At 31.9% G+C, this 13,738-nt stretch overlaps 3 protein-coding genes and 1 long non-coding RNA gene across 5 annotated transcripts in view; 1 reads left to right on the forward strand and 3 right to left on the reverse strand.

The window, feature by feature from the left end:
* The window catches only part of LOC135836530 (uncharacterized), a 30,712-nt gene extending 23,789 nt beyond the window's left edge, over positions 1-6,923 (forward strand). The window contains exon 2 of the long non-coding RNA XR_010557048.1: positions 5,247-6,923. This is a non-coding gene — a long non-coding RNA (uncharacterized LOC135836530). The remainder of the gene's footprint in view (positions 1-5,246) is intronic.
* LOC135836517 (probable ubiquitin carboxyl-terminal hydrolase MINDY-4) lies at positions 1,164-4,798 on the reverse strand. The gene is made up of 7 exons (XM_065351408.1): positions 4,157-4,798; positions 3,271-4,079; positions 3,007-3,194; positions 2,731-2,934; positions 2,106-2,316; positions 1,855-2,038; positions 1,164-1,782 (listed from the first exon to the last, which is right to left on the reverse strand). The coding sequence occupies exons 1-7, from the start codon at positions 4,209-4,211 to the stop codon at positions 1,655-1,657; spliced, it is 1,779 nt and encodes a 592-aa protein (XP_065207480.1). The 5' UTR covers positions 4,212-4,798; the 3' UTR covers positions 1,164-1,654.
* LOC135836519 (uncharacterized) lies at positions 6,208-9,859 on the reverse strand. Its single transcript, XM_065351409.1, has 4 exons — positions 9,768-9,859; positions 7,927-8,158; positions 7,398-7,833; positions 6,208-7,091 (listed from the first exon to the last, which is right to left on the reverse strand). The coding sequence occupies exons 1-4, from the start codon at positions 9,854-9,856 to the stop codon at positions 6,337-6,339; spliced, it is 1,512 nt and encodes a 503-aa protein (XP_065207481.1). The 5' UTR covers positions 9,857-9,859; the 3' UTR covers positions 6,208-6,336.
* A 1,224-nt stretch (positions 9,860-11,083) lies between these two features.
* Positions 11,084-13,086, reverse strand: LOC135836526 (transmembrane inner ear expressed protein-like). 2 transcript variants are annotated; one of them, XM_065351417.1, is made up of 5 exons: positions 12,949-13,077; positions 12,517-12,710; positions 12,283-12,435; positions 11,646-11,801; positions 11,084-11,488 (listed from the first exon to the last, which is right to left on the reverse strand). In XM_065351417.1, exons 2-5 carry the CDS (start codon positions 12,638-12,640, stop codon positions 11,361-11,363), a joined length of 561 nt encoding a protein of 186 aa, XP_065207489.1. In that variant the 5' UTR covers positions 12,641-12,710; positions 12,949-13,077; the 3' UTR covers positions 11,084-11,360. The 2 variants fall into 2 exon arrangements, with proteins under 2 accessions (XP_065207489.1, XP_065207490.1); XM_065351418.1 differs by lacking the exon at positions 11,084-11,488 and adding an exon at positions 12,167-12,213 and having other exon boundaries at positions 11,651-11,801; positions 12,949-13,086.
* Positions 13,087-13,738: the final 652 nt, after the last annotated feature.

Raw genomic sequence — 13,738 nt, forward strand, 5'->3', positions numbered from 1 at the left:
TCGGTCATTTCTCAACGTTTTCGTTACTATAATTATAGAAATGCTTTTTTTTATTTAGAATTTTTAAAAAATTTAATTTTTTCATAAACTTGACAAAAAAAATTCAAAGTATCTACACAAAAATATCAACATCATTGAGTGATTTTTTTCAAACTGGCGATTTGTGTGATGGTTGCAAAAAAATGGCATAAAATTTAGTTTTTTTTTTATTAAGTTTTGTTTTATGGTAAAAATTATTGAAAATAATAGCTTTTTTGCAAAAAAATCCAGGAAGTTCTATTTTTTTCAAAAAGTACCCAAAAGCCTCCTTTCTGCCTAAAAATACTAGAAAGTTTCGTTTTTTTCAGCAAAAATTTGAAGAAAAAAAACAGCATAGCTTTTTCGACAAGTAAGTATGACGAAGAAACATCATTTCAAAAATTGCTGAAAAGTTCTGCCTTTTGCTAAAATTACCCAAATTCGGCGTTTTGCCAAAAATTGGCTGTTTCATTTCGCTGCCAAAAATTTTCAAAATAGTCTCAACTTTTTAAAATTGAAACCCAGTAAATTTTAAATGAGGTGTTCAGATTTTTTCTACCTTATATTTGCTCATATTTCATAACATTTTTGGGTATCTGAAGTTACCTACTTTTTTTTGGCAAAAATTGAGTACGTGCCCTGTAAACATGATAAAATTCCGTACCAAAGCTTATATTGACGCCTTTTAACTAAATGGCACCATTTCCAGCCATTATGGAGCTTCCAACGGAATTTTTGAATTTTTCCAGAAGGTGCGGAAATTAATTTGGCCAGCTTAAAATCGAGTTGTGGCTTCTCGACCTGTTTAAACGAGTTAATCCACAACTGGGCAACTTTCAGAGAACTTGAGGGTGCTTTTTTAATGAGCAATTTATGATCATACGCATTTCTTCTTAAGTAAATAAGAATACGAAAATACTCGAGGTGTCCTCAAAAACTGCAAAATCAAGACATGATTTTAGAAATTGCTATTTTTTGATTTTTCAAAAATTAACCAAAAATCAGACAACTGATTTGGTTAGCTGTAATTTTGATGACAGTGATTTCCGACCATGTTTTCCCCAAAAACCATATCAGTCTTGAAATGTGAGGCTAGCACCTCAAGTGGAAGCATAGTGAGTCCATTCAAAATTAAAAACTATTACTTCACTTCAAAACGGTTTATTTATATTGAATAATGAATAATAAAATAAATGCACCCGTTAAAATAGGAAACAAACAACAGAACGAGGAACGTGATACTATAATGATAGTAGAAACGTAATTTCTCAAACATCATCGTAATGTTGAAAATGAGATCAATAAAAACGAATCAGCTGCGTTAAAAATATAAAGTAAAAACAAAGAAGTAGATATTATGATTCATAAAAACACTTATTAACACAAAGATTATAATATAATACTGATTCACGTTTAGGTTCGTAAAGGATATACGTTACGTACACCTACAACACGTGATAATTTCTTAATCAATTAAATGTTTGGGAATTTGTTAACTAGACTAGAAGTGTAATTGACCGGGAACTTGCGTAATTTAAACGCTACTACAATTGCACCAACACGATAAATAGTACGGTAAATATCTCTAAGAACATCTACGTGACTGACTAAGTATTCAAATATAGGTAAATTCTAACTAAACTAAAAATAATTCTGAATTTTCAGCGTAAATCACAATTGCATTCTTCCATTTGGTTCGAATACACAACTGTAAATGAGTACTGTCTTTTTCTAATTGGTCGTCTGAGAAATTGGCCAAAGGATCTGGAAAATTCGATATTATAAGAAACGGCTGTCGAGCTAAGTGAAAACGAATAAAAATGTTTAATTCTTTACCTATGACTAATTTGATATCATTTTCGCACGAAAATGCGGTCATCGAATCGTAATGATATAAAACAAACGGCTGTTCTATGTTCTGCTGCGCGTGTTCCAGTTTACTTGAAAATAAAACCGTAAAATGATCCGTGTAGTTGACCAACCATACAGGAAATTTCGGCGATTTCAAGTTAATGCCCACCTGAAAAGAAAAGGCAAACTCAAATACCAGCATTTTTGAAAAAGAAAATAATTTTCCAATTGTGTACCTCGCAGGTGTTTAGATGTTCGAATAACGATAAAAGCCCAATATTTGATTGCTGTTTGACTCCTTTCAAAAGACAAGAATCAATTTGAATGTCGTTATCGAATACGTTGGATACTGCTTGTCCTGTAATCAAAAGCATCACTAGTTCCATGGAACAGTGTCCGTTTTCTGTGATCAGCGATACGGCATCATCGTCCATGTCTTCTTGAATGCTGAAGAAGCAAATATATCGAATACAAAATACAACTCAGTTTTATTCTAGAAGGTATTTAGATATTTAGTAAAGAGGAAATGATCGTAGATAAACGTCTAAATAAATAATACTTTTGTAATAAAACAAAATGACATTTCTCAAAGAGTGCAAAATAGAAATTCTATAGGAGGTTTAGATAGAATGTGCATTTTCAGCTACTTCCAATAAAATTTTCGTGCGTCAAAATGGACATACGCGTTACACAACTTTACCTTATCTAATTCAAATTTTTAATAATAACTTTTTTCCCGTATTATTATTGTCGATAATTAGTAGCTTTTCCTATTGGTAACAAAGAAGATACACGGATGTATGAAAATAAGTTTTAAAACGGTCACGAAAAGTAGCCTAAAATAATACTAGTAGAACTAACCGATAAATACTTCTGGATAATATCACGCAGATTAAAAAATTCAGGTAACCGTGATTCGGTGAGTTGGTGAAAAATCTCATATTCATAGCAACGGCGTCTTTGAGCTGTTCGAAATCAAAATATTCCGCGTAAACGAACGAATCGGTGATCCCATCTTTGACGTAAGAGCTTCCTTCTATTTTTGAATTATCGTACGAGCTGGGTCTGTGGAAACGATCGCAAGTTCAAAATCAATTTAGATAAATTAGAATTAATACAAAGCAACCTATTTCTTACGTTATGACGGTGGCTTTTTTAAAGTTGCCAGCTTGCCATAAAATATAAGCGAGTGCGTGAATAAAACCATCAACGACTTCTTTCTGACTTGGTCTCAGAGGTTCTTTGAATTTACAGTATCCTGGTTCGAACAACAACGATTTTACGAGGTATGCTTCGACAGCAGCGATTACACCACAACAGCCAGGCTGAAATTATTCATTGGCGAGGATAAATATCAACAATTACAAGTTTCTAAGGATGAGAATGTAATTAAAATATTACTTTTATCTGGACCAGTCTCCATCTACTGGCGGAAATATGGCAGAAGCTGAAACACTGCCTGAGCCATTGATTCGAGAAGTACTTATTTTCGGAACCGATGAGCAATCTTTTCAACGCGATGCTGGTTGCGATATCGATCTCGTAATGATGAACGCTACTACAGTCGTATACTTTGACCGGACTAGAGGAATTATCACTGAGTTGTGACATATCGGTGGTACTTTCAGTAAGTTCGTACTTATCTAGATTCTCATTAAAAGGATAATAATCGTTCGCGTAAATGCCATGTCTTGGTCCAATACGATAAAAGCTTATATCTTCCATGTCAGAAGCTAGGTTATCTATTTTTAACGTCAAAATATACTCGTCGTCGATTTCTTGATTACTAGCGTAAGCACTAGCACTTCGTGATGTAATTTTGCTATCCGTAATTGTATCACTTTTACGACGCGATATACTCTCAGCGCATAAAAACCCTTTGTTTTCAACAGGACTAGAAGGCATTGATATACTTTCTCTGCATTTGCTCGCGTTTTCACTGCTATCCGGTAGCAAACACTTGAATATATTGTTATTTGAAGGTCCTAGACGATAGCTGTTACTCAACGGAGGTAGCGAGTCATCAGTGGCATTTAATGCGGATAAAAGAACGTCTTCTTTTTCGCGTAAAATTTTATGGCAGTATCGATCATGGGCTCCGCTGGTTAATTGGTGTCTACTGTTGTCATTATTGCGAATATACTCTAAGTATTCTTCATCAGACATTTCTCCATCGTCGGCGCTATCCTTTGGGTTGATGCGCCGTTTTCCTGAAATTAAAAAATATCAAATTATATAAGCTTGAAATGCAATTTATGTGCACTTTTCCTTTTATAATTCTCATTACCTGTCTGTTTCGATTGATTCGCACTATTTCCATGTTTACGGTGGAAAGGGAACATATTTTTGGATTACTTATTCGAAATCATGACAACTGTTTCAGTGCACTGAAGTTCAAAGAACAAATACGATGCTGACGATATTCTTCCTCATTTATTCGAATTCAATTTTCTATTATTGACCATTTTGTAAAAAATTCATATCTGATTATAGTTCTACCTACTGCATTTCAACAGTGTTGTTCTGGATGAGAAGTTTACCCAAGCTGTGGTCGGTGGTATTCGTTACACTATCGCAGGCTAACATCCGCAAAAGCTGAGTATTTTAATAAAGTTTTCAAAATCGAAAATGAGTAAATGCGAATTTTGAAAATTAGGTGATAACTGATAAGAAAATTAAACTATTCTGGCCCATGTTGAAATGAAAATAAAGCTTCAACTTTGATTTAGTTACTGAGGATTTACGATGAAATAAACCATATTCGATTGGAAAATGAAGCTGCCTCTTGTCATAGGTAGAGGCTGAAAAGCTTGCTTTTCGTTGGATGAAAAGTTCAAAGTTGGAAACTGATAACAACTTGAAAGTTCGAAATAGTGTTTGTTTACTTTTATTTCTACATTTCAGAGTAGGTAGAGCCAGGAAAGCCGCATGAAGCATTTTTCTTTAAAGTTAAAATTTTTTACTTTTTTTTACATTTTTTAGTTTTTTGAAGCCTTTTGAAGTTTGAACTTGATGGATTTTTAAATTTATTAATTAGTAATGATATGAATGCAGCTTTTGGTAGTTTTGGTGCAACGTAAGCAACGTTTGAAGTTCTGTTGAACGTTAGAAGACGTTCTATTCTACAGATCTTGTTAGGCTTGTATGACAAATTGACAATACCTATTCACCTTTTTGTCGTCACCACATTAAATTCGGAAACGGAAAATGTTATAAAAATTGAAATTTGAAAATACTCGACATTTATTTTAAGGTAGTGTTTTTCTTGTATGTAATGTACTCGTAGTATGTAAGAAAGAGAGAAGAGAAACATTATTTTACGCATGATATTTGTCTTGCACCGAAGTCATCTCATCTTTGATGTTTTATTTTAATAGGTACCACCCAGACCCACACGATAAAAATATAATCGCTCAACGATTTCCACGCATTTACATGACGTATATCATCACGAGGCTGCATTACCATTTACCACAGAAGAAGATAGTTCTAAATGTTAAACTTAAAACTGTTAAAAGTACAACAACTCTTGTGATTTACATTATTATTTACCTACTTACAATGCCGCCAGAACCTTCAATAAACGTTTTTTTTTTTAGTTACCAACATGTGGTTTATATTTTTATGTGTCTATTACCTATTAATTCATATTTGTTGAAGTAAAAATAATCTTTTAATAAACAGAAAATTTCTTAATCGATAGATGTTGTGTTATTATAAAATGCCAAAAATCGCACATGTAATGTAAGCGTTGAAAATTCGATACAGAATACAGGGTATATTCAACTGCAGTTACGACTACGAGTATAGGCATAAAAATTCAGAAAACGTCATCATGACTGGTTGTTTATCCAATGAATTTGATTGAAAAATTCATTAAGAATAAAAATGTCTGAATAATTCAAAATTATGACCATAATTCGTAGTTCTGAACGATGACAAATTGTCTATCTTCAAAATTAAAGGGGCTAACACAGTTTAAAAATTAAAAATCTTCGAAAGTTGGAACTCTTCTTTGGAGGTTTTGAGAATACTTTTTTGTAAAAAAGTAAGTAGGTACTTACTAAAATTGTGTGCATTTTTGTTTATGGATGGGATTCGACTCTGACGCTTATTATGACCTTGTGGTTTTAATTTTTTTCCTGAGTAGATCCCCTCTCCCACCTCCCTCTTAAAGCAAAATTTGAATAACAAAAAAAAACACGAATATTTTTATTAAGTGGTGTAAAGATGTTTCATTGGTTTAATTACTTAGCAATGTAATATTGTCCAACTATCTTTGTCATTTTTTATAAAAATAATATAAAGTTGAGAAATACATGATTGAAAAAGATGCAGTAAAAATTAACATTGATTTATTAATTTTGTTCTGAAAAACATCACAAAAGAAAAAATTTCTTTCATTTTTGTAAGGCCTATACCTAGTATAGGTAGTAGGTAATAGGTATTCGTTAAATGAGATGTCCCTTAACTTACAGTGTATTGTGACTTGAGTAAATTACTATTGTAGGTTGGTGCATCTTCTTCGATCGGATTGGGTCCTGGTCCAACATCTTTAACCTTACTTTGTACAGTTGTAAAAGTACCCTTTATTTTATCCAAAGCTTCCCCTAAACCTGTTCTAATTTGACTGAATTCTTGAGTAACCAAAGACAAACGACCTAATAAGTAGTTCAAATTATCGTCAACTTCGGTCATTCTGCTAGTAATTTGGCCTACTTTACCCTCCATGTGATCTAAAGTTTTCAGACTACCATTTACATAGATTTCGGTATGTTGTTGTAATTTATCCAATGTATCCGCTGAATTGGTCAGTGTTTGATACATGGTTCCGATTTGTCTCCAAACTTGACTGATTTCAGTTTCAATTTTCGAACTCAAATTGGCCAACGCACCATTTTGACTGTTTTGTATATCGAATGAAATTCCGTCAAATCGTTTGTTTACACTCGAATTAAAATCTTTGTTTTGTTCTTTGATGAGTTCAGTTACTTCGAGGAGGACTTCGTGAGATCCGTATTCTATCCTTCGTTTTATATCCAATACGTTATCAGCGGTTTGGATTAAAACTTGTTCGATTTTTGAGAGGCCTTTCATTTCTTTTAGAAGGTGTTCGTAATTTTTCTTCACGTTTAGGTTCAAGGAATCCACAGCTCCTACAGAGTTGGTCAATGTCGCTAAGATGCTGTCTTGCTCTTGGGTTAATGTTTGGAGGGATTTGCCTTAAACAGAAAATAGGTATCATTTTTGTGATTTTCAAAGTAAGTTACCTACCAATTAAAAATAAGTACAGGGTGCCCAGAAATATCGAGTACCCCTAAGAAAGCTTTTCATTAAAAATATAGGTTAGCAACGTGAAATAGATGCATATGATTGGTGGAATTGTTATCTCTCCAGTCTAACAACCAATCACGTGCTATCATTATTATCATTCACTGTGACCAACCAAAGTATTTTAGTAGAAAATTTTTTTAGGGGTACTCGATATTTCTGGGCACCCTGTATAAGTAAACTAAATTGTAACCTACCTATTTCTTCTTGTAGTTTATTAATTTCTCTCTCGCTGAAGTTGATCAAATCGTTCTTGATGATCTGTAAGCTATCGGCTGATAAATGTGATTGAGATGATCCTTCCAAATTTACCGATCGTCTTAAGTTTTCAGCTACTTTATTCGATAAATCTTGAGTTTTTTCAATCACAGTTTCGTGTAGCTTAGTGATCTGATCTTGTAGTTTATATTGCAAGCTCGCCAGCTGTGTGTTCATCGTGTTCGTTTGTTGAGCAGTTTTATCATTCAGTACGGCACTCAAGCTGACCACAACGTTTAGGATTTCATGTACATTGTTGTTGGCAGTCTGCAAACTCATTTTGTTGGTTTGAATAGCTTGCTCCAAATTGGCAAATTTGATCTGAAGTAGTTCTTCGACTTTACTCGGAGTGTCTATAGTAGGCTCGCTGTCAGCCTTATGAAAAAATAAATGAAAATTCGTCAAATATATGAGTAAATAGGTATGAGATTTTATCAGTGATCATGTTTAATCCTCCTGTGCACTTACTTTTGCAACTACATTCTCCAATGTCTCTAATCGTTTGCTTATATTATGCAGAAGGTTCATAATGGAATTCGCATACACCTCTTCGGAATTCTGTTTTTTCTCAACATTGGTAAACGCTTTTTTCAGTTGTTCTCCTAATTGCCTTTCTCGTAACTCGTGTCTTTCTAATTTATCCGTATTATCTCTAAATTGATGTAATAGAGATAATATTGCATCTCGAATATCTTCGTGCCTAAGGACAAAAATTAATAGGTAGGTAAGTACCGTAAGAAGGGATGCCCAAAATAAATTTATCAACTGATTTAATGATGGATAAAATTATATCATTTTAAACTTGGGATAAATTAACTGAACATAACATGACAAGTGGGCTTGTGAAGTATTATTTTCAAAGTTAATGAATCCACATTAGGAAGTATTTCTTGTTATCTTCACTGATTACGCAGCTTCCTGTTCCCTCTTATATCGGATATCCATGTTTCAGCTTTTATCTACATGTTTTGGGTGTATTATTCTATCTAATATCATTGAATAAGTACCTATCTAATGCTTTATAATTTTTTCGTTTGTGTAGCCTTGAAAATGTTTAAAGAATTAAAATTGATTGTAAGATTGTTTGTCAATAACATGCTAGGTACCTGGTACCTATGTACTTATTATAAAGCAAATGTGAAACAATTATCTAATTGGTTAATTAGATAATCAATCAATATCTGTCCAGTTGTATAAAAACTGTTCCTGCTACATGAGAAGCTTGAGGATTTTAAATATTATTGAAAAATAACTGAACAGAATAAATTAGATGTCCGATATTCGGGATAGTTCCTTGAAGTTTTTTCGTTAAATCAATACTCCGCGTTTATTGAAAAAAAAAATGGATCAAGGTTGATGAATTAATTTAGAATTCTTTCCAATAAAAATTTGGTAGGGTCTGCAGGGTGGTGGGTTTGATAGGGATAATGTTCTTGAATTGACAGCTAAAATAAAATAGACCTTTTTTTTAGCATTGCAGGTAAGTATGTAGTAGGTAGTAGGTACATATTACCTTTGTAGTTTGTATGCAAGATAGATGTTCGAATTATGAATTTTGGTTTCAAACGGAATGACCTTTGTGCATTTAATTAGGTGGCTAATTACTTTATTTAATTTTTTCGGCATTATATCAAGTACACTGATAACAACCAGTCAAATGTCAAGGGTGGGTTTATTTATCATTTTTTCAACGATGACGTTTTTTGATCGTCCTATCTACTCGAGAATCTCAAGAAGCATGGAAATTTTTTCTCCGTCAAGTACCTACTCGTAGATACATGCACCTAATCTATACCTCCCGCGGATTAATTTGATTTTGATTTTTCTTTAATGATGTTGTAAGAATAAGAAATTTCTAAGCTTTGAAGTTCCTTACATTATTTTTGAAAAAAACGAATTATGAAAAAATAATTCCAAAAGTATTATAATGAATAAAAATATTTGTGTGTTTTTAAAAAAAAAAGAATACTTAATAATTTTGTTAATCAAAAAAAATATATATATTTTTTCACTTTCATCTAAATTTACCAAATTTTAGTGATAATCACATTCTAGATTCCATTAAATTGAATGCGAAGGAAAAGGTAGTTAGAAAATTAGTAAGCTAGATATGCAATATTATTTGATACCTACTCGTAGGTCACATAGGAACATTTGCCAAGAAATTATTTTGAAAAATGTGCATTAAGAAAATTGTATTTAGGTACATAATATCTAACACATAAAGCTTTCTAGTTTCTACTCAAGTATGAATCAGAAAAGCTTACAAAAAATTTCAATGGTCAACTTGAATATGAAAATTTACTTACGTTATTTCTTTTACCACATTACTTTCCGCAACATTTATAGCACCTTGTAGCATCAAAAATGCAACCACAACAGCTCTCGCGACGTACATCTTCGAAGTCTGCAGAAAAAAAGGATTACGAGTCACGACGGACTATTACAGTTGGTAAAAATGATTCAAAATTCGTTTATAAAATATCCTTAATCACTAAATAATTAATTTTTATTGAATCAAATAATATTCATATACCTTAACCTACGCGATATTAAAAAGCGAATGTACTGTCTCATCTATCGGTCAACAAGAATTTCATTGATTTGAGTAGGTAATTATTAATTAGGTTTTATTTATCTTTGATGCTCCTTTGTGAATACAACAGCATCAAAGTTCACGAAGATAAATTTGCGAATAAAATTATTTGTGCATTGTTATAAAAGTGTTAATCTCAATTACCCGTGTAAATGTAGATTTCATTATCCTATCGCGTATTGTATCATGCAGATTTTAAATAATTAATGGCGTTAGAATTCTTGAATACGGCAAATTTCGAAATAAAAACGTGTAAAAAAGAAAAACATTTGTGATAACGTATGAAAATGAATTTATTCAACTGGAGACGAAATTATTTCAAAGTGAAATAAAAGATATCCATGTAACAATATAAGTGTGGATATCTATCGGTTTATCTGTATTTTTTTTTAATTATTAAAAAAACACTTGTTTTTGAAAATAAAGCATGCCATTTACAAACTTGAAAAAAAATGGATTTGAGTAAATATTTTAATCACATTTTCACGTTCAATAATCTTCGATTATAAAGTACGTCTATAACTTTGAATACCTACCTAAATTATTTTTTACATTTTGAAACGTGTAATAGGACGTTGAACCTTTTTAATCGCCAAAAAAATTTTCGGTCTCTTGATATCAAAATAAATTAGTACCTATGTAATACTAATAATTATTGTTTATTACTCACTGAATTTTCACTGTTTCAGGGAACACACTTCTTCATGAAAAAAAATTGATAATCAGTTAACCGGACGTTTTACGTATTGACGCGAGTTTCGCTATTAAATCATCAACTCCTTCAACAGCCCAATGAAATGCATTAACACTGAACTACTCTATGATGATATTGAACAGTGACAGCAGCTACCATAAAGTAAAAAATACTATTACCGACATGATGTTTTAGTAAATCTGAAACATCCTGATACATATCACAAGCCCTTCCCTTGCTGTGCTAAAGGCGTCCGAAGTTTGTTTATTGATGATGCAGTGGTTACTAATTTGTATGTTTTTTTCTGCTTCATTAAATAACATGCGTTTCTTGAAACACGAATAATAAATGTAATTATCTCAAGTTGGAATAAAATCACAATAATTAGAATACATTTTCGAGCTGAGTATTGTTTTTATTAAGAAAAAAGAATAGAAATACACGTATTTGACTACCGTATCTATAAAAGTCTACATAAAATTTATAAAATTGTGATGCACCTCTAAAAATCATCTAAAAATACTATCAAAATAGTGCATTTTAAAAAAATCTACAAATTGTCTACGATTTTTATTTGAACACACGTTAAATTAAAACTTATTTGCCTATAATTTAGACTGTAATTTGTTTGGAAGATTTTTTTGATCTTAATACATTGAAAGCATTCACAATAGTGACAAATTTATTGTTAAATTGAGTATTGTTTTTATCATCATCCATTAATTTTTCTTCAGATGTTCCTGTATACAAAATAAAATTACGAAAATAAATTATTTTTCAAAATTCAAAAATCAATGTGTTTGATTAAGTATGTACTTAATCGTTTATTGAAAGAACCTAAAAAATCTACGTAGAATACCTTTACCTACCTACCTATCTATTCATTTTACTACTAACCTGTATTCAAAGGGTCGCTGCTAATGGAGGTTTTATCCTGTGTTTGTGATTTTTCATTTATGAAATCTTCTCGAAAATGACACGTTTTTTCTTTAGCTCGTAATTCAGCGTCTTTCTCTTCATCGGTCATTAATTCAAACCGGACTCGTTCAACAGCTATTTAAGTGGATATATGAGCTTATTAAGGGTTTATTGTAATTTAACTTAATTAATTTCATTGCTGTTATAGTTTCAGAACAACTTTCATCTGTTTTTATACTTATAGGGGCGCATCATCAGATTGGCTTTTTTTTATTTCTTTTCGAGTGCTATTTTAATTTCTAGTTCAAATCATTCCAACAGTTCATTTCTAATTGGCATTTAAATGACTGAATAATGTCATTGTTTAATGTTTATTTCACGACTTTGTTCGAATCAAAGCATAATTTTTACAATTTTTTTTATCCATTTAAACTTTACAAAAAACTATTTAAAGGGGAAAAATTCGAAAAACCACATTTATCCACTTAATAATAAAATACTTGATTAGGTTTCTGCCTCATTACGAATTTCTCTTGAGCTCGTATCCCTGATATAAAAGATAAAGCGAATCAACAGCGATTTTCCATTATGTATTAAAAACCAAAATTTCACTCACCTTTTGTTAAATCCATTTCATCCATTTCACCATCCGGAATCAAATTCAATTGTTTGCGAAATTTTTTAGCAATTTGTTTTCGAACATAATCCGCTTCTATTTCTTGCTTCGTTCGAGGAATTCGAAAGCTTATACAACAGCATAAGAATATCACTGCGAAAATATAGGTACTTCATCAAGTATGCTCACCTTGACAAGATTTTGTTCGTTGCTTGAATTTAATTTTTCACTCACGAATTATCAGTATGGTGCAGCAAATGATCGATAAAATGTGCCATACTAGTATATCACCGAAAATTTTCGATTCCAGTATCGCGTCAACTGCACCAGGATCGTCAGTCGTAGAATTATTTTCCATGCTCGATGAATTTTTCCTGTATTAGCAGCTTATGGGGTTTTAAAGCATGTTGATGAATAAGACGAAATTCCTGCAGAAATGAACGACAGATTTTATTACTACGCGAATGTTAATAAATTTGCAGATGCTGGCGCCTGAAAAACGGAAATCGAGAAATACGTGCTTGAAATGTTATTAGATATTTGCATGTGATTTTTTTTTTCTGTAAGTGCCCATGTAATCATTAAAATTTAAGCCGCATTCATCGATACATTGCATATCAATTCGCAATCAGTTCTAAAGTGCAGTTTTGTATTCTACAATTTTACCTGGTATTTTGGCGACGCTCGAAGTCGGAGAAGAGAATAGAACTTTCGGTTAGGTGTTCAAGTAGAAAAATAATAAAAAATCGTATCGCTTTTATTGCACACAGTGGACCACACCCAAAAGCTGTCACGCGATCTTGTTTTAATTTTTTTGTTTTTTTCTTAATGAAAACCTGTAGCATCTTTAATATAACTGAATTGAAAAAGTAAATTTGATAACGACAAATACCAGGTAACATTAGGTCTAAATCATTGCATGGGTTCGGCTTATTTTTGAATCTGCGAGAAATGAAATCAAATAGCAGCAGAACCTACTCATGTAATTGAATTGATGATAGCCTACTTCTTGAAACAATAATATTTTGTTGCATTGCATCTAAAAGATCGGTCCAATGGCTATAAGTATACGGTTTCCAATGCTATGGAGATGGGTACAGAGGAAGGTACATACATATGAATTATAATTTGCATGTCTGAGTCTAGGTACACGGTTCTGTACATGAATTAATCATCATAAGTATGTAATGCACATGTGGGTAGAATTAGGCAGTGGGGTAAGTACATGTCTCTGTAATTCACGTTACTAGTTTTTTTTGTCCTTTAGTTAATTAAATACTTATTTATTATTAATTTATTGATTCTCGCATGATGTTGATAATATGAAAACAAAACAGGCAACCGAATAGGCAACTATTTCGTCGTCGGTCGGTTCTGATTGTTTATTATTTGGTTGTTTTGATTTTCTATAGGCTTACACATTACATGTTTTAAGCTCTGTCCTGTATAAATGTTC

Source organism: Planococcus citri, chromosome 2 (genome assembly GCF_950023065.1).
Source record: "Planococcus citri chromosome 2, ihPlaCitr1.1, whole genome shotgun sequence".
In the NCBI taxonomy this organism is placed as follows: Eukaryota; Metazoa; Arthropoda; class Insecta; order Hemiptera; family Pseudococcidae; genus Planococcus; species Planococcus citri.

Bases quoted from the DNA above. Each gene is read 5' to 3' on its own strand.
- LOC135836519 (XM_065351409.1), bottom strand. From the start codon at position 9,856: ATGTACGTCGCGAGAGCTGTTGTGGTTGCATTTTTGATGCTACAAGGT. The intron at 8,159-9,767 runs GTAAGTAAATTT...TTTTGTCCTTAG, and splicing joins AATGTGGTAAAAGAAATAAC to GCACGAAGATATTCGAGATG. The intron at 7,092-7,397 runs GTAGGTTACAAT...TTTCTGTTTAAG, and splicing joins TAAACTACAAGAAGAAATAG to GCAAATCCCTCCAAACATTA.
- LOC135836526 (XM_065351417.1), bottom strand. From the start codon at position 12,640: ATGGAAAATAATTCTACGACTGACGATCCTGGTGCAGTTGACGCGATA. The intron at 12,436-12,516 runs GTGAGTGAAAAA...ATATTTTCGCAG, and splicing joins CTGCACCATACTGATAATTC to TGATATTCTTATGCTGTTGT. The intron at 11,489-11,645 runs GTTAGTAGTAAA...TTTTGTATACAG, and splicing joins CAGCGACCCTTTGAATACAG to GAACATCTGAAGAAAAATTA.
- LOC135836517 (XM_065351408.1), bottom strand. From the start codon at position 4,211: ATGTTCCCTTTCCACCGTAAACATGGAAATAGTGCGAATCAATCGAAA. The intron at 2,317-2,730 runs GTTAGTTCTACT...TTGCTTCTTCAG, and splicing joins TTATCCAGAAGTATTTATCG to CATTCAAGAAGACATGGACG. The intron at 1,783-1,854 runs GTAAAGAATTAA...CGAATTTTCCAG, and splicing joins TGATATCAAATTAGTCATAG to ATCCTTTGGCCAATTTCTCA.